Genomic DNA, 22,437 nt, shown 5'->3' with positions numbered 1-22,437 from the left:
CTTAAAGGTTGTTTGCATTGTGGAATCTGAAACCATATCAATGAATTTTTTTTACCGTTACATTAAAATCCATTTGTCTATCTTGCACTTTGAATAGATCTTTTACCCATGTATACTTTTGTAACATCATACATTAATCATTTAGAAAATATTGTTTTGCTAAATTATGCAAATCTTTAAAATGTTGACACTTTTCATTATATAATATCAAAAAGTCACAATCTCTCTCATCAGAAAAGTCTTTAAATATTGGGAATCTGCTAAGCTCACAGTAATGGATACAAGTTTAACAGAATTTTAATTTTGCATAAAAATTTGAATTTTATTATTGACACAAATATTATCAGTTCTTTTCCTTGAAGTGACAAGCTCCTTGGTTCATTTTTTTAAAAAGAAAATATCTGCCAAATACCCCTAGTCTGAATAACCGTAGTTTTTCTGTAAGTCTTTCTTTCAAGTAAAAAATGTTGTTCCATGAAAAAAGTGGCTAGTTTAGTTTATACCTCAAACAATTTCACAGTGCTTTTCTCATGACAATCATTGCCCTTCTCTTTGCAACAGAGGTGCTTTTTGCATATCCCCATCTTGTCATACAGAATATGAAAAATGACATGTGTTCAAGGGTTTTGATTTAATAAAATTAATACTTTTTACTGCTCTATCAAGGACATCCTTAAATAAAACTGCCTTTTTTTTTAAACTAATAATGTGTGGCTATGAAGAATACAATAACTGCTAGTACAGTTTGGTGCCACTGTTCCAATTCTTGGTAAGGTACCAGCAGTTTTACCCACCGTTGCTTTTAGACCATCAGTGCAAATATTAGAAAGTCATCTTATTAAGAACACCTTTGATCTTGTGAACCTCCTGTGATTCCTAGGAGTGTCAGTGATTCCCAGGAGTCTAAAACTACCTTTTGAGAACTGCTAATGTAGGCCATACTTTTTCTCATTTTAAATAACACAGTCTAATTTAATGCTAATTAAAAAAAATAAGTGTCATGAAAACCAATTTTTTTCTAGATTTGTATGTCTATACAATTTTGTTTTATTGACAAATGTATTTTTATGTAGGTTTTCGCAGGAACTACAGTTAAAAGTACAGAAAGATGCCAGAAATATTTCTTTATCTAAAAAATCCCGAAACAGAAAGAAAGAAAAGGAAAAAGATGACTCCTTAGGTGAGGAGAGAAAAACACCGGTGGTACAGGTAAATGTCCATATTTTAATAAATGTATTAAAATTTAAATTTAACATACCCATAAGTTTTTGGAGAAAAAGTGAAGGTTAAAAAAATTTGTTTGAGTATTGAATGAGTCAACTTTTAGGTTGGTTGTAAAAATGTGTCTTCTCTATAGATATTACCTGTTTAAAAAAATCTTAACATATCATGTATTGAGTGCCTACTGTGTACCAGACTGTGCACCAGACTGTGCAATAGGGCTTGTCAGGAAATCACTCATCCAAGAACATTTAGATACATCTGTGCATACCTACGTATGACTACGTGGACACAAACACACATGCACACCATTTTTACCCCTTAAATGATAGGAGAGAAAAATACCATTTCTGGAATTTTATATTAGTAGGACATTTTAAAATTGAGATTTGAGTATTTAATTTATTTGAAGTTTTACTTTTCTTGGTAAGTTATCCAGAATCTGTTCTTGGTAAGGTAATTCAAATCCACCACCAATCCACTCCCATTTTCTCAAGTGAACCAAAAGAAGAGACTTCTTAATTTTGTGTTCCCTGACTCTCAATGTAAAAGAACAATAGTGCACATGCTTGATTCCTTTTCCATGTTTTTCTCACTGAGATATATATAAATTTGATATGTGTATATATCATATGAATCTGATGTACACACACACGCACACAGACACACACACACCAGGGATGCCGAACAAATGTACACATTTTAAGAGATGTTATCTGTGTATTACTTTCAAAGTTGAATTGAATTACGGTAGCAAAGTATGATATTATGTTCACTCAAAGGATGGCATTAGGGAGCATTTGAAGTCTTGCTCCCCGGCATATGTTGTCAGTTTGGATCAAATAAACTTATAAAAATTCAAAAAAACAAACAAACAAAAAGATGGTGTTAATCAAGTGAATGCTAGCCATCATTCATTGTATTACAATTTTAATACAGTTTTTTTCCTTTCTTAAAATGTATATACATTTATATATCTATATCATCTATATATGTCTATCTATCTATATCTATCTATCAGAGCTAGTGTGAATTGCATTTCCTTTTAAAATAAATATCTGATGAGGAATCTCGGGTTTAATTTTAATTCCATAGGTAGAATAAAGAAAACAGGGGCACAGAATGGTGATATCTATGGAATTCTGCTTTAGTTGACAAGTACTTTATAGGAAAAGTTAATTCATTCTCCTTAGATCATTAATGTTATTAAAATTTTTATTAATGGTCAGGATACCAGTGCTGATCCAAAAATTAAGGATTCTAAAGTATTTAAAATAAAAGGGTCAAAAATTGATGGAGAAAAAGTTGAAAAAATCAGTCGAGCTTCAAATGCCAGCTGTCTCCGTGACAACGGGACAAGCCATATCAAAGCAGTGCCTTCAACAAGCTTCAGAGATTGCAGCAATGGCAGCATGGAGCACGCAAGGAATCCAGGCATGGCAATTCCCCCACTTACACACAATCTTTCTGCAGCAGCTCCCAGTATTAATTCTGGAATGGGAACTATCCCAGGTGTTCAGAGTTACAGGTACGAATTAGAAAAATAAGAACAAAAGGTTGTTTAAGGATATATTTGAAATTATAAGTGATTGTCAAGTCAGCCCCATTGTGTTACTCTCAGGATTCTGGATGCTATTCATTCTTGTCCAGTTGCTGTTTCATAAGGCTTTTTGGCCTATGTGATGAAAATAATTAGCATTTGTTCAAAAAATTAACCCGAATCCTAAGAAAATAAGGTTGTGTTGTTTAAGGTGAAGAGAGTCAACAGCTATTTAGTCTAATAACATGAAAGGAGATTGTCATAATAAAGCAGATTATTACTTTTGAAGGTCTGTTGTTGTATGCTATGGCTGTGGGCATTTAGTGGTACAAAGAAGCTCCTTTGGGGAGTTTTGCTGAAAGGAAGGGAATTTATTTGGTTAGAGTTGGGTACTGGCGGGGAATCATGAGTATAGTGGTAAAGGTCTGAATGTTTTACCAGGTCTATGTGCATGGTATATTTAGGAATAGGCATTAAATTCTAATTAAACTATATGTCACTTGTTGCTGTATCATTTGAATTTGTGCTTGAGAAATATTTACTGCTGAATAACTTAAATTTTTGTTGTTGTTACAGAATGGATGAGAAAACCAAGAAGTATTGTATTCCGTTTGTTAAACCAAATAAACATTCTCCATCAGGCATTTGTAATATTAATCTGACCACATCAGTAAGTGAACTATTCTCAGTGGTAGAAAAGCAAGCATTAGTCCTTCCTAGACTTTTAGTAATATTAAATATGATAGTGAAGAACTGAGAATTTTATTTGAAAACATATCATAAAAGGGAAACTTAATTATGCACATATCCCAGCCTGTCATAATCATAAATGTGAAAGTCTTGAATTTTAAATAAATTTTATAAAGTACTAGATGTCTGGAAGTTTAAATATAAGATGTTATTAAAATGACATTTGTTTTAATTCTTTGGGTAACAGTAAATTTTCTTAACCTAGTGCTTGGTGATCAGTTGTTTTAAGAGTAGCTGAATTGTCTTATCTCACCCATACCAGAGTTTTGGTGGAAGTACTCTGTTTTTCATTTAACAAATATTTATTGATTATTTATTACGTGTAAGACACTGGAGATGAATGAATCAATCTTTGATTTGAAGGAGCTCATGGCTGAGTAGAGGATCAGTAAGTTAAAACATAGTGTCAGATTGTGATAGTAGAAACATGTAGAAGGTTCTTATGTCTTCTGAAGGTTCAGAGGAGCATAACTATGCTCAACATCGCTACCGAAATGCTTCTTCTTAAAGTTAAATCATCGTCACTCTTCCCCTCCAAACCCTCCATTGGCTTCTCATCGCTTAGTAAAGACTTGAAGTACTTACAGGGTCTTTAAGTCCCTGAATGACCCTCCCCCATCCTCCTAGCCCGTCCCCAGCCACTCTCATTCTTGATCAATCTATTCCAGCCACACTGATTTCCTTGTTATTCCTGGAACATGGCCAGACATGCTCCCATATATGGACTTTTGCACTTGCTATTTCCTCTGCTTTAGAACATTCTTTCCCCAGATAATCCCCCAAATTTGCTTTTTCTCCTCCTTATTATGAAACCTTATTATCAGGTCTTCCGTAGTGTTATAACTTATTTTGTCTCCCATTGCTCTCTATCCCCTTTCCTTGCTTAATTTTTTTTCTATTACATATCCCTGACACCCTCTATATTCTCTTATTTATATATTGTCTATTTCCCACTAAAATGTAAGCTTCCAAGACAGGGATTTATGCTTTGTTTTCCTCACTGCTCTACCTCACACTTAGAACACTTTCTAGCTGCTTAACAAACGTGGTGAATGAATTCCAGGGAAAAGGAGGTATGGATGTATTCCCAAAAAGAGTATTTTTCTCACAGATTTTCCTGCTCTACCTCTTCCATTATCCTCAAAGCTGAAAACAGTAGTCTTCTTTTCATGTCTGTCAAGATTTGGACATTGTATTTGTTTTTCTTTTAATTTTTCTTAGCCTACAATTTATGTACCCATAGTGCTTTCCTTTTTTGATATACTCTCTCTTGTAATTTCTTTGTGGACATTTTGTGTTTTACACTCCTGGTCTGCTTTGAGAGATTGTTTTGCTCAACAAAGCTTTTAAAAGTAGCTGACTCGATACCATTCTGCTGAACTTGATATCAGCTTTCTTCCAGGCATTGCATAACCAACAGGGGCTGGTAATTTTAGATCTTGTTTCTGTTTATCCTTCTTTGGAAGAGGCAATCAAGAAAGGAGATAAAGATTACTGGAGTCTTAATGAAAATTGGCAGAAGCGGAGCTAAGCCTAAACTGTCTTCAACTTTTAGGTGGAAGATCAATTTGAGGAAGATGTTTGAAATAATTAGATGTAATTGTTTTGTGTGTTATTGATGTTCTTCAAATTTTGGAGTATTCTAGCCCTTCAATTTTATAAATTTTAGGATATGAACATAATAGTTACAAAAGGGACAAGCCCAGCTTACCTGGAAGCTAATTCATTTATGTTACCCATTCTGATGATATTAGGTCACTAGTGAAAAGAGCCTACTTCAGGCAAATAAGAAAAGAAGAGAATACTCAAAGACAGATGTCCATTTACCCGAACTAAGCTATAATCATCTCTCTGAACTAAGAGCTTTGGAAGGCATAGGTATGTTTATAATGCTTTTACTTTTTCAGCTGTTTTGTTTACATTATTTAAAATGTATGTTAAATGAACACAATATTAAAACTTCATAGTAACTTTACATACTTAAGTATGCAAGTATATACAAACTTGTGTACAATAAGTATATACAGAGGGACATATATAGAATGTGAAAAACTAACAGAAATGTCTAATTTTTTCAATGTGTTTATGGTTATTTTTATGCAGCTCGAAATTCCAGGATAATAAGGAAAGAGAACAATAATCTTTCAGAATCTCGAATTCCTTCTCTGGCCGCTATTGACTTGCATGCCTCTGGTGCTGCATTACGTCAGGTACAGAAATACTATGTGGGGTTGGGTGGAACTCAGGTCTCTCTCATACTTCCTATTAAAGTATCTTAGGGATTAGCTCTTAAGGATTGGCAGGTTTATTGGTGGGATGTATAAAATTTTGTTTGTTACATTTTGTTTTATGGTTTGTTACACTTGGGACTTTTATTACATATATGTTTATATAAACATTTCTCAGCTTATAGTAATCAATTTTTTATGATTAAAAGTGTGTGTGTGTGTATGTGTGTGTGTGTGTGCATAGCCAAGCTATGGCTTTTAGACAACTAGAGGTTTTATGGTAGCTTATAATATTTCATTACATTACCCTCTAAGTCATAACCTATCTTTCAAACAGTGAAATCTAAAATTGTTTTTGTTTTTCTAAAATGTCTGTTTGACACTTTTCCCCAAGACAATCCACTCCACCCATGTTAAAAGATTTTCTATTTCCTAGTCACCTTTCTATAATTTCTCTTAACTGTTAAGAATACTTATGTTTCTGCTACTTTTATATCAACAACAGTCAAATTACTCATTTTCACATCAAGAAAACTGGCAAACTTTTAATCTCCTGAACCACTTGTTACAAACTTTGGGTATGTTATCATTGTTCTTTCCCTTTACTTCTTCAAACCGATTTCTCACCTTTGTTTGATGCTTGGAAATTTTTGTTTTGCAATTTAGTTTTCCATCCTCATTATCGAAGCATTTCAACTGTATGCATGCCTCTTTATCGGTGCGGATGCTTTTTCCCTCTACTGTTACTTAATTTTGTAGAGCTCTACAAACAAGGGGAATAACATTGTTGAGGATAACAGATTACAAAGACAGTTACCCAGTGATACTGAGAAAAAGGTGTATTGACTGCTGTTGCTTTGCTTTATCTCTTGCCAACAATTTCTGTATCAAAACTAAACAAATTCCTGTTGTATGAAAATTAATCACTGTCACAAATTTTATACTTAGGAACTACAGAGTCTCAATAAACTATTTGCATACTTCTAAACTTAAATTTAATGTGGATTTTAAAGGTGCAGAATTTTTCACTTGCTCTTTGAGAGTATACTTGTTCAAAAACACTTTTCGGGGTTGATATAACCAAATCTAGTTTCATGCAATGGAAGAAAGTCTCTGGCTGCCTTCACACTTCTTCAATAATTTTATATGTTGTTCTGAATCTTTTTATACATATAAACTGCTCCTGCATCTTTACTCTCAATTTACTTGTTCAATTTCCAGTTGTATTTAAAACACAATAAAAGGAGAAAGTAGATGTAGTGAAAAACACAAATTAACACCAAAATAACATGAGCTTACGTGTGGCAAATCTGAATGGAAAGAGAAACAACAGGAGACTGAAAGCTAAAGGTCTCTGACAGGAGCTGTGACTTGCCTCACACTCTTACTTTATGGTATTCATCATTACGTTGAACTACATTTCATTTCTGTACATAACACAAAAAATTTCACATTTATAAAAGTCTATTACGTACCTTCTGGAACAATCTGTAAGATAGGTTTTTGTAAATAAAGTGTTGCATAATCCATGAACTCTGTCTCTACTCCTTCACCCCTTACACATTTACACATGTAATATACTTATACTCATAGTTACATGTTTTTTCCTGTAAACACTGTTTTAGCAAACTATCACAAATTTTGATATGTTGTAGTTTCACTATCATTCAGTCCAAACATTTTTTTCATTTCCCTCATAATTTCTCCTTTAACCCATAATTATTTAGAAGCGAGTTGTTTAATAATTAGCTTATCTGGGGTTTCCCTAGGTATTTTCTTATTATTGATTTCTAATTTCATTCCACAGGGGCAAAGAATATACCATGTATGATTTTGATTCCTTTAGATTGCTGAGATATGTTTTACGGCCCAGCCAATGGTGTATATTGGCAAATAAAACTTGTTCCCTTGAAAATAATGTATATTCTTTAGTTGTTGGATGTAGTGTTTTATATATGTGAAATTAGATTAAGGTGGTTGACAGTGTTGTTCATATCTTCTAAGTCCTTAATATTTTTGTGGTTTAGTTCCATCAATTACTGAAAGAATGCCCTCAAAATCTTTTACTGTGATTATGGAATTGTCTATTTTTCTCTTCTGTTTATTTTTGCTTCTTGTATTTTAAATCTCTATCATTAGGTACCTACATAATTGTTTTGTCTTCCTGACTTTATGTCCCTTTTATCATTATGAAATCTCTTTCATAGTGCTCCGTGCCTTGAAGTCTGTTTTATCTGAGATTAAAATAGCCACTCCAGCCTACTTATACTTGTTTGCTTTCATGGTATATCCTTTTACTTTTCATTTACTTTCCACCTATCTGTTTTTTACAAAAGTGTTCCTTTTGCCAACAGTATTTGAATAGAATCTTTCCTTTGTCTTCATTCTGTCAATTCCAATTCTTGGAATTGGAATGTGTGTTAGTTTTCTGTTGTCGCTAGCAAATTACTACCAGCTTAAAACAATATCCATTTATTATTTCACAGTTTCATGGGTCAGAAACCCAGGCACAGCTGCTTCTCTCCTTAAGAGTCTCACAGGCTGAAATCAAGATGTCATTTATAGATGATGTATTACAGAATTGTACACCTGAAATCTATGTAACTTTACTAAAAATTGTCACCCCAATAAACTTAATTAAAAAAAAATGTCATCAGGGCTGCATTTCTTTCTGGAGGCTCTAGGAGAGAACCCCTAGGCTTATTCAGGTTGCTGGTAGAATTTCGTTTCATGTGGTTTTGGGACTGAGATCCCTGTTTCCTGACACGGGGGAATTGTTTTAGCTTCTGAAGGCCACGCATGTTCCTTGGCTCATGGCTTAGTTCCACCAACTTCAAAGCCAGCAACAATGGCTGAATCCTTTTTACTCTTTGACTTTCTTTTACCTCCCCTTCTGCCTCATCTCTCTGACTCATTCTTCTGCTTTTCATGGTGCATGTGGTTACATTGGGTCTACCAGAATAATCTCTCAATGTTAGGGTCAGCTAATTATTAACATTAATTCCATGTGCAAAGTCCCTTCACAGCAGTTGCTAAATTAGTTTGACTGACTAACGAGGAGTAGAAATCTTAGGGGGTGAGGGGGATATCTTTAGAATTCTGATTACCACTGAATATTTAGGCCATTAACATTTAATGTAATTATTGATATGTTTGGATCTAGCTCTGTCTTTTATTATTTGTTTCTTGTTTGTTCCTTAGTTTTCCATTTCCAGTCTTATTTTGTACTTGAATATTATTAGTGTTGGCTTTGGGGGATATCTGTATTATTTTCTTTAGTGAGTGTTCTAGGGGTTATAATATATATAACTAATCTTTCAAAGTCTACTTAATATAAATGTTATGCCACTTATAAAATGTTATGTCATTTATAAACCTTACAAACATATTTCCCTTCCCCCCAACCTGAATTTATATTAAAGTTATCATATGTATTTTATTTACATACATTGAAAACTCCACTACACTATGTCATATTTTTTGCCTTAAACAGTCATAAATATTATAAAGAATTTATGAAAAAAGTTAGTCGTCTATATTTGTCTAGTTACTTACTGTTTCTGTTCTTCCTTCTTTCTTAAAGATTACAGTTTTATTTTCTGGTATTATTTTTCTTCAGCCTGAAAAACTTCCTTTAGCATTTCTTGTAGAGCAGGTCCGATGGTGACAAACTCTTAGTTTTCCTTCATTTGAGAATGACTTGATTTTGCCTTCATTCCTGAAATATATGAGAATTTTCACTAGATATAAAATTTGAGTTGGTAGGTAGTTATTTAAAAGTATTTTTTCCAGGACTATAAAGATTTTATTCCTCTGTCCTGTGTCTATGATTTCTGGGGGAAATTCTCAGGCATTTGAATATTTATTCCCCTGTATATAATGTTTCATTTTTGTCTAGCTGTTTTCAAGATTTAATCTTTATCTTTTGTGTTTATTAGTTTGAATATGACATGTATAGGCATAGTTTTGTTTAATTGTATCCTGTCTGGGGTTTCCTGAGCTTCTTGAATCTGTAAACTGAACTCTTTTACCAAATTGGGGAAGTTTTTGGTCATTATTTCTTCAAAAAATTTTTTTCTGCCACAATCTCTTTCTTTTTTCCTTCTGAGATTCCAATGACATGTATGTTAGACCTTTTGGCATTATCTCAAAGGTTCTTGAAACTCTGTTCATACTCTTCAATCTTTTTTCTCTCTATTCTTAAGATGGGGTAATTTCTAGTGATCTATCTTCGAGTTTTTTTGACTCTGCCATTTTCATTTTGCTATTAAGCCCATCTAGTGAGGTTTCTAAGTTGCAGATACTGTATTTTTTAAAATATACACTTGGTTCTTTTTTAGAGCTTCTAGTTCTCTACTAAGAATACCTGTCCCTTCATTTCAAGTATGTTTTTTTTTTACCTCATGTAAAATAGTTATAATGACTGATTTAAAGTGTGTGTGTGTGTGTGTGTGTGTGTGTGTGTGTGCATATACACAAACATATACACATAAATAACTATGTATGTAAAGTTCCACCATCTGGGCCATCTCAGGATTTATATCTGTTGATTACCTTTTCCCTTGAGAATTAATCACACCTTTCTGGATATTTTTATGTCCAGTAATTTTGGATGTTATATTGTGTAGCCTCTGGGTCCTGTTATCATACTCTGGAGAATGTTGAAATTTTTGTTTCAGCAGGAAATCACCCAAGTTCGGTTCACACTGTAAATTCTGCCTTAGCTTCTGTGAGAGGTGGTACAAATCTCAGTTCTCTAAGTCCTTGCTATCCTAGTTTGCATCTGTTCTGCACTTGTGTAGTTCAGGAGTTACTTGGAGACGTGTGCAGGTGATTCAAATCTCAGCTCAGTTGTGTAAGCCTTTGCTGTGCTGGTTTGGAGCATGCATCCCTCAGGGGTTGGACTGAGACTTCTGCGGGTTTATACACAGAATTGGCGGATCCCCTTCTCTGGTTGTCTTCCCTCCAGAATTCCCCCCATACTTTTTGGACTGGAGAGACCCCTTTTCCTGGTTTCTCTGGGTGTAAGGATGGGGTTTCTTTCAGACTTTTAGTTTCTTTCAGACTTTTAGCCTCTTACACTTCCTCACTACTCTGAGACTAGGATGGCCCTTTGGGCAAAGCCACAGGAGTGAGAAAAACAAACTAACTGGAAAACTTCCTCCATGTGAAGTATAACATCTCCAAGTTTTGACTCCTCTCCTTACTCCTCAGTTCTTTCTTTGCATTTTTCCAAAAGGGATTTTTTGTTTTGTTTGTTTGTTTGTTTGGTAATAAGTAGGAGAGAGGGATTGTACTGGTTTTAGACTGCACTGGAACATCAGAAGTATCTTTTAACATATGAACCAACAAAGTGGTCAAAGAATAACATCCCCTTACTTCATCATCTTCTGTGCCAGCAACTTGAGCTATGAATAATTAATTTTAAACTTTGACATTTAAACAACAGAAGTAGGGGTTTGGGAGAGTGGGGCTTTTACAATTACTGAGAACTTATAAGCCTTGATTATTAACTTACAGGTACCTGGATCTCCCTTGTCAGGTGACTTGGAGGCTAATTTACCTCGAATGGAACACCAGCACTGAGTGTCATTTTGGTTCTGAATTGGGTAGGTCTGATTTCTCATACTTAAAGCTGTCTGACCTCTCCTGGGAAATATTTTGTATATTTTGTATATACACTGTGAGAAAGCCAGTGAGATAGAAATCAAGCTCTAGGAAGATTTTATGTAAAAGGTTTGGTGGTATATGTCCCCCTGTGCTTTTAGATGCTGCTCCAACACTTGTGATGGCATCCTCCTGCAACGAAAGTGCTGATATTCTAGGAGGACATATTTGTGGTTTTGATCATTTACTTCTGAACTGCTTGCATTTTCTAAGAAACATCTTGCAGAAGGAAAGACAAAGACTTCCAAGTGTTTCAAAGGAAGATTGAACAAACGCCCCTCCCAACTGTTATCCTATCACCTTTCAAGTCCATTGATACTATTTCAAGATATATCCAGTGAAAGAATAGTGATATGGTTCTTGTTCCATGAGTGTATATTTACTATTAGTAGATTGTGTATTTAAAGTCACCCAAGATTAAAAGTGGGTGAAAAAAAAAGCGAGAAAGAAAAACATTATAAACGGTCATATTACTAATACATTGAACTTTGCTGTGTTATCTGTATAAATGTGTACATTTATTTAGGATTGGGTTTGGTGGATGTGGGTGCTAAAAACTAGGATCAGTTGAAGAATATGAAAAAACTAGGATCTGTAAATGTTTCCTTTTCCCTAACCGAACTATAAATACACATTTAAAAATCTTGCTTGTTTCTAGGCTTTAAGGAGATATGTGACTGCTCTGTACGGATAGATGTATTTCTTTAGTTTTTGTGATTATTGTTGATGTTTGATCAGTGTACCACGGGAATCTGCCTCTCTGCTGATCTTCTAAGAACCATACTAATGCAAATTTCATAAAGAAACGTTTATTTCTAATGACTTAGTATGGCTGGCACTGGATGGTCAACCTTCTGCATTTTCAGATCCTGGTGCTCAGTTCCTGTGCAGGAACGTGACGGGAACAAGAGTGGTAAAGGAGGATTTTGTAGGTATACCTTAGAGTTGAATACTGCGCTTCCTATTGATGAAAGAGACATACATACAAAGTTAAGAGATGGGAAGCAGGCTTACCGACTGACTAGGATTGGTTACTCTTCTCTGGGCCAGTTGCTATTGAATTCCACAAGCTGAGGAGGCTTTGGGTAGGACTTCTAGCCACTGATAATTTGAAGGTGTTATTAGACAGAATATCTATCTAATATCCCAGAGATATCAGACAGAACCTAGAGATGTTTCTGTCTCCTTGTTTTCTCAAACACTTAGGCCTTTTAACCCAAAAGCTTTTAACCAAAGTGAAAAACTATTTACCTACAGTGCACACATCTTTTCTAATGCACTGTCCACAACTTTTAGGTGGGAGAGTTAAACCAATTTGGCTCCATTTTTTTTTTGTGATTTCAGGGTTTCCAGTCATGCTCTGCATTTATCATTTTAGAGGGTGGTTGTTAAGGGGACCCAAATTTGTATGGGTTATTTTTCTGCCTTAACCAATTAACAGCGTGTTGTTTTTTCCTAAAAGGCATCGACTAGAACTTAGCCCAAGAATTTAACTAGCACTCTTCTCTATTACTTACTCTGTGGACCTTACTATTAAAATTCTGACCATAAACACTTGGGCCTCAAAAGAGTAGGACATTCAGGACGAGGTAAAATAAGGGGCTGCAATGTAGAAGTATATAGATGGTTCAATTAATATTTGATCTTGATTTTGAAGCTCTAACCTCTGACCAGATGTTTGACTCTATTGGTATGGCTAACACGTTGAACAAAATTAGTGTATAGGCGTTAATAGGCCTCACATTAAAATGTTATTATTTTATTTTCACTTTGAAAAATGTTGCTAACAGAGACTACATCACAGAAAACAGACAATACTTAAAAGCCAGGTGACTCTCCAACTTATTTCAATGTTACTTTTATTTAAAGATCAGTATGAAAATATCACCTCAATGTCTGAGGGTCTAGAATCAGTTACCTTTTCATTTCTATATTTGCTTTTGGTATCGTTTATCTATTAAAACATTTTTGTGAACTTTAGACTTAAGGAACTAAAAACTATTTGCTATAAGTCCCAGTTGAGACTTGAGGATCATACCTGGTTAGAACCTTGGCAGAGCTACGAAAAAAAGAAGGTTTTACTAATTGAGGCTATACATACTGAACCAAAATAATCTTTTCTTCCCCCGTGTAAAGTTACTTTTTCTCTCCTTACAAAGATATGATTAAGTCACATACTAATAGGAAATATGTGTATGTACTGGTGGGGGGAAATGGGCTTACTGTGTGTATGTATGTTTCAAAATCAATAAATATTATGTTATTGAGCTCCACAGATGGTTTTTATTTGCATTTATTTAACAGACTATAAACAATGTATACAACACTGTATGGTATTTAAGAAATATATATGAAATAATCTGTTAATTCTTTTTTGGAAACTGGATATAGGGATGGCAAGTTAATTTTACTGTGCAGACAGTGATACAAGCAGCCTGGTCATAAAGTAACATATCTTATAAAGACTACCTGGTAAAAGTTGTGACAGACTTAGGCTTAAAACCTAGTACTCCTGACTGAGAATCCCTTGCCTGGTTAGAATAGCTGACTTCCTGTTGTAATGGAAACATAGAAGATGTGTTTTCTTGTGTGCCTCTCATTATTGCCTTCTTTATCTTAGTTGTGCTACAATATAAGGCTGGATCTGTACTAAACTATGACTCAGACTAGATTGAACATGTGATTGACTTATTTTCTGAGCCCTCCTCCATATGACTAAACCTCTGGCAGGGAATTAGAAACACCAGAGTCACTGCTCCTAAAGCTTTAAGGCTAGTCCTAGTGAATTGGACTAAATGGATTTTTCTCTATTGTTTTGTGTTAAGTGTCTTTACGTTAGAAATGGGCCCTTAACACTCCTCTATGTAAATGAAAAGTTATGTTGTCACATTGCTTTTTAAAGGATCTTATTTTTTTTCTTGATAGCTTCAGACATGAAATAACTTGAAAATGTAATGAACATACAGTTTATCTGTTTCTTAACATGCCCTTCTGAGAAGTACCTTACCACAAATCGTGATATCACTTGTCATCACTTGTATGTAACTTTTGGTTTAGAGCTTTATGTTTATAGATGTTTGCGGATGTCTGACATTGAAGGTACTATACACTGAGAAATTTTCTTAAAAAAACAACGACAAAAATATCTGGGCTGGCCCAGTGGCTCAGGTGGTTGGAGCACCGTGCTCCTAACAGCGAGGTTGCCAGTTTGATTCCCACATGGGCCAGTGAGCTGTGCCCTCTACAGCTAAGATTGTGAACAATAGCTCTCCCTGGAGCTATGCTGAGGTGAGAAGCTGGAGGTTGGCATACGGTGCCGCAGGCTGCTGAGTGCAGCCACGGGCTACCAGGAGGCCGAAGAAGGGGGAAAAAAATCCATAAATTGCCTTTTTCCTTTGCTTTCAGTGAAATTTTATTTCCTTCCATTAAACAGGCTTATTGTTCTACTTTGTCAAGCAAGGTTATCTCCTGTAGAAGTGAGGAAGGTTCTAACAAAATTTTGGAAAACGTATTATTGGTTAACATGAATTAAAATAAGAATCAGGGAAATGAAACCAAAATATCTCAATTCAGCATGTTTTCCTGTCCCTAGATTAGGGTAGGTTGTCCTGAACCACCTGGCCCCTGCAAAATCAGGGAGGTAAATAGAATGGATGCTGGAGAAGCCATCACACTGCTCACCAGAGACGGACAGTTTGAAGCTGCAAAAGATGCTTCATTTTAGATTTTCACTGGTTCTGCCAAGTTGTCCTCCAAAAACGCTGTACCAATTTACATTCCCACCAACAGTGAATGAGAAAGTCTATTTTCCCATACCAGTTCCCTGTTAGATATTAATAATTTCCATTTTCACCAATTTGATGGGTGAAAATTATCCTGCTTTACATTTTGATTACTACTGAGGTTACACATTTTCATACCTTTTTTCTTTTTACATACTTATTGGTCATTTGAGTTCTTCTGTGGCTAAAGATATTAAAGGTCTTTTAAACAGCAGATTTTAGTTTGACTATTTATTAGAGAGATTTTCCTCTGTAGATGTGTTTCCTCCCTCCTGAAAACAAAGACAAATAAAAAATTCTGATAACATAGCTTGGCTCAACTATATTATAGATAAATTATTTTTTACTGGGAAATGTGACCTAGCCAGAAGAACATGGCTTTAATTACGCTTTTCTTCTTAAGTAAAGTGGTCTGGTCCCCTTTCTCCTGTTGGGTCTTGGAAGGAAATAATTTAATGCGAGATAAGCACTTGTCCTTCCTTGAAAAGAAGGATGTAAGTCAGTTCTGCTTGGATGGACAGGAATTATTTAAGGAGAGTTAATGAAGCATCTGAACTTTGGGATGGATGCAGTTGGCCTAATATCGATTTCACTAGGGTGACACCCTACGCCTTTGGCTCTGCCCAGGACAGCCCGGTGCTACCAAGCCATGATCCAGCAGGTGGCGGTAAAGCCCCACTCACTGTAACCCATATCCTTCCCAAGGGGAAACATGCTAAAAAACAAAACAAAACAAAAAAACCTGTGATGAATTTTGCCTGAGGGGTATTATCTGTTCTTTTTGTTTTTGCAATAAATGGCCTTCTTTTTCCTTTTTTAAGGACCCAATGTTAACGAGTGCTTAGTCTATTTGAATCGCAGAGGTGGCAAGGGAGACCTGTAATACTATAGATGGTGGGTCGGCTGGTACCACCAGTGGAGTGGGGCACCCTAGTGAACATTGATTAGTCTGGTCTCGTAGGGGTTTATGAAGCATAGTGGGAACAGCAGAGACTAAATTCATATGGCCTCCATCTCTGATTGTGTCAGAACCCCCCTATGTCAGCAGGTGGCTGGTGACTCAGGTCAGCAAGGCAAACAAGTGGCTGGAGGACGGCTAGGCTGCTGGGAGCGTGGGGACAGCTGCGCACTTTGCTGAGGATTCTGAACAAAAGAGAAGTTGAAGAATTATGAAATAAATTTGCATCACAACGATGAAATGTAGGCTGAAGGGCAAAAGCAGGGCCGCAGGAAAGCCGATCAGGCCCCTTCCAAGAGTGCCAATCCAAAAGCGCTCCGGACATCTTTGGAATTAACCGGAAATACGATTTTCAAGTGTGATTTCTATATAAGCAGAAGAATGTAAGATGATGCTGATGATGAATGGAAATTTGAAAATTAGTCCACACGGCACTGGCGATCCGTCTTGATTGTAGTGGAATGCAGCATAGGGAGTTTCCATAGTGCAGCCCCAGACACGTTTCCAACCTTCGGATCAGGCCGCTCATACATGTGTTTAGTCAAAAAGTCAGTCCACTGGGATTCTGAATTAGAAAATTCGGGGCACATTGTTCCTGTTGGTTAGGGGAAATAAGTGATCTGTTTTGTGTCTGAAATTTAAGCATTAATGTAACTCTTTAACATGTTGATTTGAGGAAAAGAAAGATTCGGTGGTTTTACTTGGTGATGACCATAGAAGTTGCCGAGGTATATAGAACAGATTATCCCAAATTATTTCAGTTGTGTCTACTCTTTCGTACATCCCATCCTTGGTTTGTTTGTCTCTCTGCTGTTTAGAACAAGCCTGGAGATTCTTATAGGAACGTGTTATCTATTTACAGTTTATTATAAAAACAAGTCAGATGTGCTCTGTGCTTGTAAAAGGAAAGTAGTGGTCTCTTTATTTTTCTGAGGTCTAAAAATACCTGAAAATTGTAACCCCTGTGTTCTTTAGAATTAGAGCCAGCTTTCTCTAGATTATGCAGCTCTTCTGGGAGTATGTAGTTCCTGCTATCAAAATGGGATATTTGTTGTTATGGGATAAATTTATCCCCTTAGAATTCATATGCTGACACCTTGATCTTGGACTTTCAGCCTTCAGAATTGTGAGAAAATAAATTTCTATTGTATAATCCCCCCACCCCCAGTCTGTGCTATTTTGTTATAGCAGTCCTAACTAACTAGCAAACTAGCATACCTCCTCAAATAATTTTTCAAATGCCATAAGGTAACATTTATAAAATAAGTCTGCTCTTTCTTAATTTTTCCATTTGAATCAGAAACTTAGCAAACCCTAGAGTTTACCCAGTGTTTAAATGTGCCACAAACCATTCATTCAGTAGCAGGCCTCATGGAGCCTGTGTACCCTGTCTCTCTTGGCGTGGCTGCCCCTGTGGACACAGCTGCCAGCAAAGCTCTGGAAGCCTCTCCATCACAGCTGAGGTGGACAGAACCCTCATGATGAATCCAGCACTGAGTGCAAGGATGCCGCTGTTTCCCAATTTTCCAAAAGCTGCTGCTGTTTTTCATGGTGACAGAGGAGTGAGTTCTGTGCAGAGGTGGGGAGAATGGCCCCTTCTCAGATATATGTCACCCTTTGTTGTGTTGGCATCAAAGCATCTCCGCCATGTTCAGCGTCTCCTTGTTTCTTTCTTTCCTTTTAAGGAGGGAACAGCTCACAGTGGCCCATGCGGGGATTGAACCGGCAACCCTGGTGTTATACACACCATGCTCTAACCAACTGACCTAACCGGCCACCCCTCCTCGTTTCTTTTAAAGATGTTTTTACCACCTTTTGGTGCTCACTACTGACTGCCTGGACGCAAATCCAATCCAAGTGGTCGCGGTGAGAGTCCATGCTGTCTCATACCTTCTCTTTCTCCCTTCGAGACCCAAACTCCAACATAACTTTCCCTCCTCCCCCCAACTGAAAACTACCTTTCCCCAAATATCAGTGAATGTGTGAATCCTGGGTTAACCAGTCGAGATGCCCTGTAACTCTCATAACCAGTGTGTGAATAATTATAAAGTTGTTGGTAGTATGGGAAGTAGAAATCGGATTTCATTTTTAACTTATCTTTAAGGCGTGGACAAATTTAAGGTTAATTTTTTTGTAGGGGTTGCTTTTTCTTTTCAGTTTAGAACTCAAACCTTTATTTGTGCTGTAAAGGAGAAGAAAAATGCTTTGTAATTATGTACGTAACACAACGGGACTAGTTCTTTCTATACAGAGCAATATGCAAGTACTTTTAATCACCTACCCTTACCGTTTTAATTTCACAACAGCTTTCTCCAGCATAATTCCCCACATATGCATGTCTCATACCCTGTAAATTCGAATGATAGTATATGTATCTTGCCCACGTCACTAGTTAAGAATTGAATTATCATGCCAACTTGTTTTTAAACATTAAAAAAAGAAGAGCCCAAAGACAGAAAAGTCCCAAGAGCAAAAATATTGAGGATTACAATTTTTTAAAGTAAAATTTAAGGGGAAGGGGGACATGATAAAACGCCATGGTAATATTTTACCAATTCAATAGATGCAACTCAGAAACAAGTATCAGCATAAAGGTTTTCAGATCTTTCTCTGAATCTTTACAAACAGACGTATCTTGTAAAGCTCCACCCTCCCACCACCCCCTGCCCTGGGCTTTGCTCTCACTCCCCAAACTGATTTTGGCTGATAGTTTCTTCTCTAGTACTCGGTCATTTAAAAAGCACAAAGAAGATTCAAACTAAAGCTACGGTGGGTTATTAACTCTAACCTTAGCCAGAATACCTGGGTTCTGTTTGCTACCAAACATTACAGTAAGTTTACAGTGACTACAAGAGATTGTTTGGGTCTCCTTGTTACAATGACTATGAAAACATAATAGTAAGCAGAAACTTTTGCTGTTATTAATAATGACTACAAACACGGAAAGACAAAAGCTGTGTTTATAAGGCATGATTGAACATACAAAATTCCTTTTGAAATCATTGCATTTGCACTTTGCTCTGAATTTTCAATCACAAAATATCTCAGATAACAAAAATATGTTACAAGTCCAGAAGAGTACATCTAATCTCATCTTACATGCATACCAAAATCTCAAACTGAAATACTTTCAAAGCCCACACATGGGAGCAGTGCCCTCTCAGAGGTCAAGGTCTCCTTCTCCAGCAGGTAGCAGCACAGCCTGGCCTGGGGTGTTACTGTCCGCGCCCTGAGTTACTGCAGGCACTTTCAAGACAGCTTTCCCCCGTATAGTTTTCCCAAGATCTAGTCTCCTTTTCAGCCTTTCTTCTCTGTACCTTCACCCAGGCTAATCTTACTCTGTCATCTCTTCCATCTCTCCCGAGGACCTAAACTGGCCACTTCCTCCCCCACAACTAAACCCTGGGTAGCCCTTCCTGTCAGTATCTCCTCTGTGTTATTTTCAATAATGTCTTTTTACTTTCATTTTGAAATAATTTCAAACTACAGAAGAGTTGCAAGAATTGTGCAGAGAACTCCCATATACTCTTCATCCAAATTCATCAATTGTGAAAACATTTTATTACTCTCCCTCCTACCCGTTCTCTCTCTCTCTCTCTCTCTCTCTCTCTCTCTCTCTCTCTCAGTCAGCTCAGGCTGCCATAACAAAATACCACAGAGTGGTGGCTTACACAATAGACTTTTGTTTTCTCACCGTTCTAGAGGCCAAAAGTCCCAGATCAGGGAGCCAGCATGAATGAGTCCTGATGAGAGCTTTCCTGGCTTGCAGGCTGCCACAGACATATTCTCACTGTGAGCTCACCTGGTCTTTGCTCAGTGTGTGTATGGAGAGGGAGAGAAAGAGAAATCTGCCCCCCCACCCCCGCCTTCTTCTTATAAGGGCACAAATCCTATAACGAGCATCCCATCATTATGTCCTCATCTCAACCTGATCACCTCCCAAAGACCCCCACATCCAAACACTATCACATTGGGGAGAAGGGCTTCAATACCTGACTTTTGGGGGGGACACATTCAGTCCATAACATTCTCCCTCTTTCTCTCACAAATAATTTGAGATTTAGTTGTAGAAATTATACACATTTATCCTCAAATACTTCAGATTTTTATATAAGGATGTTCTCTTACCTAATTATTAAATTGAGAAAATTCAACACTGACATAATACTATTACCTAATACCTGGGCCCACATTAAAAATTCATCAGTTGTCCCAATACTATTCTTCATGGCAATCACTCCCTTTCCTTCCCAGCTCCGGGATCGCATGTTACAATTAGTTGTCATATTTTTTTAATCTTCTTTAAACTTCGTCTACCATGACATCTACATTTTTGAAGGTTACAGGGCAGTTGTTTTGTAAATGTCCTTCAATTTGGGTTTGTCTGATGATTAGATTCAGGTTATGCCTTTTTAGCATAATCACAACTTTAGACTTGCATAGGCTATTTATGCCACAAAGCAAAAGATGAATGTAAGAGTTATCACACCCTTCCTGATGGACTCCCATTGCTTCAAAAGCAGCTCTTCCCACCTCTGTGCTAAGAGGAACACATTTGATAAATGAACTCACTTTGAAGTCTTAGTGACTGAAGACTATCCCTGAGTCAATAAACCTACTAGACGTGACTGTATTTTAAAAGAAAATTTTAGTAACGCACAGGATGCAATTGTTTTAAAAAGTCACAGAGGCATATGCTTTTACTTGTGTGGGCTGCTTTTCACACAGGCAACTAACTCTATGCATGTTCAAGGGTGAGTAATGATGCAGTTTTACCTGGAGTTACTTTGAAAGAGATCCTCACTATGAAACACTACGGAGTAGCTGGCTTTCCATGGTAGATGCAATGACTAACTCACTGAAGCTGTTAATCCATCTTTAGTTTGTCTTAGTTTTTCTGAGGTTTGGTATCATGTAGCAAGGTCTTGAGGGACTAGATTCAGAGCAGTTAATTTTGGGATTGGAAAAGATCTAATGTTTGGGAAGAGAAAGCCCAGTCAAAGCTAGGTTGGTTTGGGGCACACGGAGGCCCTGTGAGCACACCGAGTACCCAGGTGAGCATGAGCGTGAGCGTGAGCGGTGAGTGTACCATAATAAAGGAGGGAATCCTGAAAGGCAGGGGAGAGTCACATGCAAACCTTTCGCTGTCTTCCAAGTTAGCCCAAGGTTGGCCCTTTTCTGCTTATGCCCTACTAACCAAAAAGAAAGCAAAAAAGAGAAAGTTTCTTACAAAATATGGAGTCTCTTCATGAGGATTTCAAATACAGGTTTTATTTACACCTGCCATTTTGAAGCAAGTATCTATTCTTATAATGAAAATTTGCTATAAAGTGAGTAAAGGAGATAGTTTTTTTCTTTTTCTTTTGAATCTTCTAATAGAGTAAGGATTCTAGCAATCTCTCTTCATTTCCCAGGCAACATTCCCAGCATCGTCATGTCTTTATCTCCTTTTTTTTCTTTGTAGAAGCAGCAGCCCCAGCAGCAGGAACTTTTGCACATAATTCTTGGGAGGAACAGGTGTAAGACACTGACCACATGATACAAAACCAAAGTTCCTAGGTGTGTTACAGGCAAGATGAGCGGCACAAACAGGAAGCAGCCTTTTGCAGAATGACTAAAGAAATAACCAAGGGATGCAATCCGTGGGATGTGTTACTTAGGTCGCACCCTCGGAATACAAGGTTCCTATAGCTGAGTGAATTTATGTCTGTGGAGTTCTAGAGTTACGAGAACATCCATGTAAACTTAATCAGACTTTTGAGCCTGGACCCATGATGAAAGTTTTAGGGGAAGTATATAATTTAAGCTAGTATCTATATGCTGATAATGGGAGAAACAGCGAGGTACTTAGCAAGCTAATTCGCACTGGTTGCTTAAAAAGTGAACCTTAAAGTACATTTATTTATTACAGTTAAAAAGTTTTTTGGGTTAGGTAATTCAGTTTATGATAGCTTTAAAGAATTATCTATAGTTAGACTCCCCATAACTTTGTTTTGTTTTAATCTTTATAATTTCTTTTTGTTGTTAGAAAACTGAGTAGATCTTGAAAATTGTCATCATAAGAAAAAAATTTTGCAACTATGTATGGTGAGGGGTTAACTGGACTTATTGTGGTGGTCATTTTGCAACATGTTATGTGAATTATACCTCAATTAATAAATAATAGTAAATGAATAACCACTATCAACACCACACCACTGCCAAACAGAGATTAAAATAAAACTTTCAGTTTTCTATAAAGCTTTCAGTTTTCTATAGTTTCTTTTAAAGTTCACTTTGTGAATGCACCTT

General features: G+C 36.5%; 1 protein-coding gene across 2 annotated transcripts in view; it reads left to right on the top strand.

The window, feature by feature from the left end:
- Window positions 1–13,654, top strand: part of CDKL2 (cyclin dependent kinase like 2) — a 29,069-nt gene extending 15,415 nt beyond the window's left edge. Inside the window, exons 8-14 of one of the 2 annotated variants that reach the window (XM_033106806.1) lie at window positions 1,074–1,209; window positions 2,451–2,749; window positions 3,338–3,431; window positions 5,266–5,389; window positions 5,615–5,721; window positions 11,260–11,348; window positions 11,508–13,654. In XM_033106806.1, coding sequence (XP_032962697.1) covers window positions 1,074–1,209; window positions 2,451–2,749; window positions 3,338–3,431; window positions 5,266–5,389; window positions 5,615–5,721; window positions 11,260–11,325 — 826 coding nt within the window. In that variant the 3' untranslated portion in view covers window positions 11,326–11,348; window positions 11,508–13,654. The remainder of the gene's footprint in view (window positions 1–1,073; window positions 1,210–2,450; window positions 2,750–3,337; window positions 3,432–5,265; window positions 5,390–5,614; window positions 5,722–11,259; window positions 11,349–11,507) is intronic. The other variant, XM_033106805.1, reaches the window with a different exon arrangement.
- The last annotated feature ends 8,783 nt before the right edge of the window (window positions 13,655–22,437 follow it).

Source organism: Rhinolophus ferrumequinum, chromosome 5 (assembly GCF_004115265.2).
Source record: "Rhinolophus ferrumequinum isolate MPI-CBG mRhiFer1 chromosome 5, mRhiFer1_v1.p, whole genome shotgun sequence".
In the NCBI taxonomy this organism is placed as follows: domain Eukaryota; kingdom Metazoa; phylum Chordata; class Mammalia; order Chiroptera; family Rhinolophidae; genus Rhinolophus; species Rhinolophus ferrumequinum.
The sequence above is the reverse complement of the archived record's forward strand: the minus strand, read 5'-3'. Positions and strand labels throughout refer to the sequence as shown.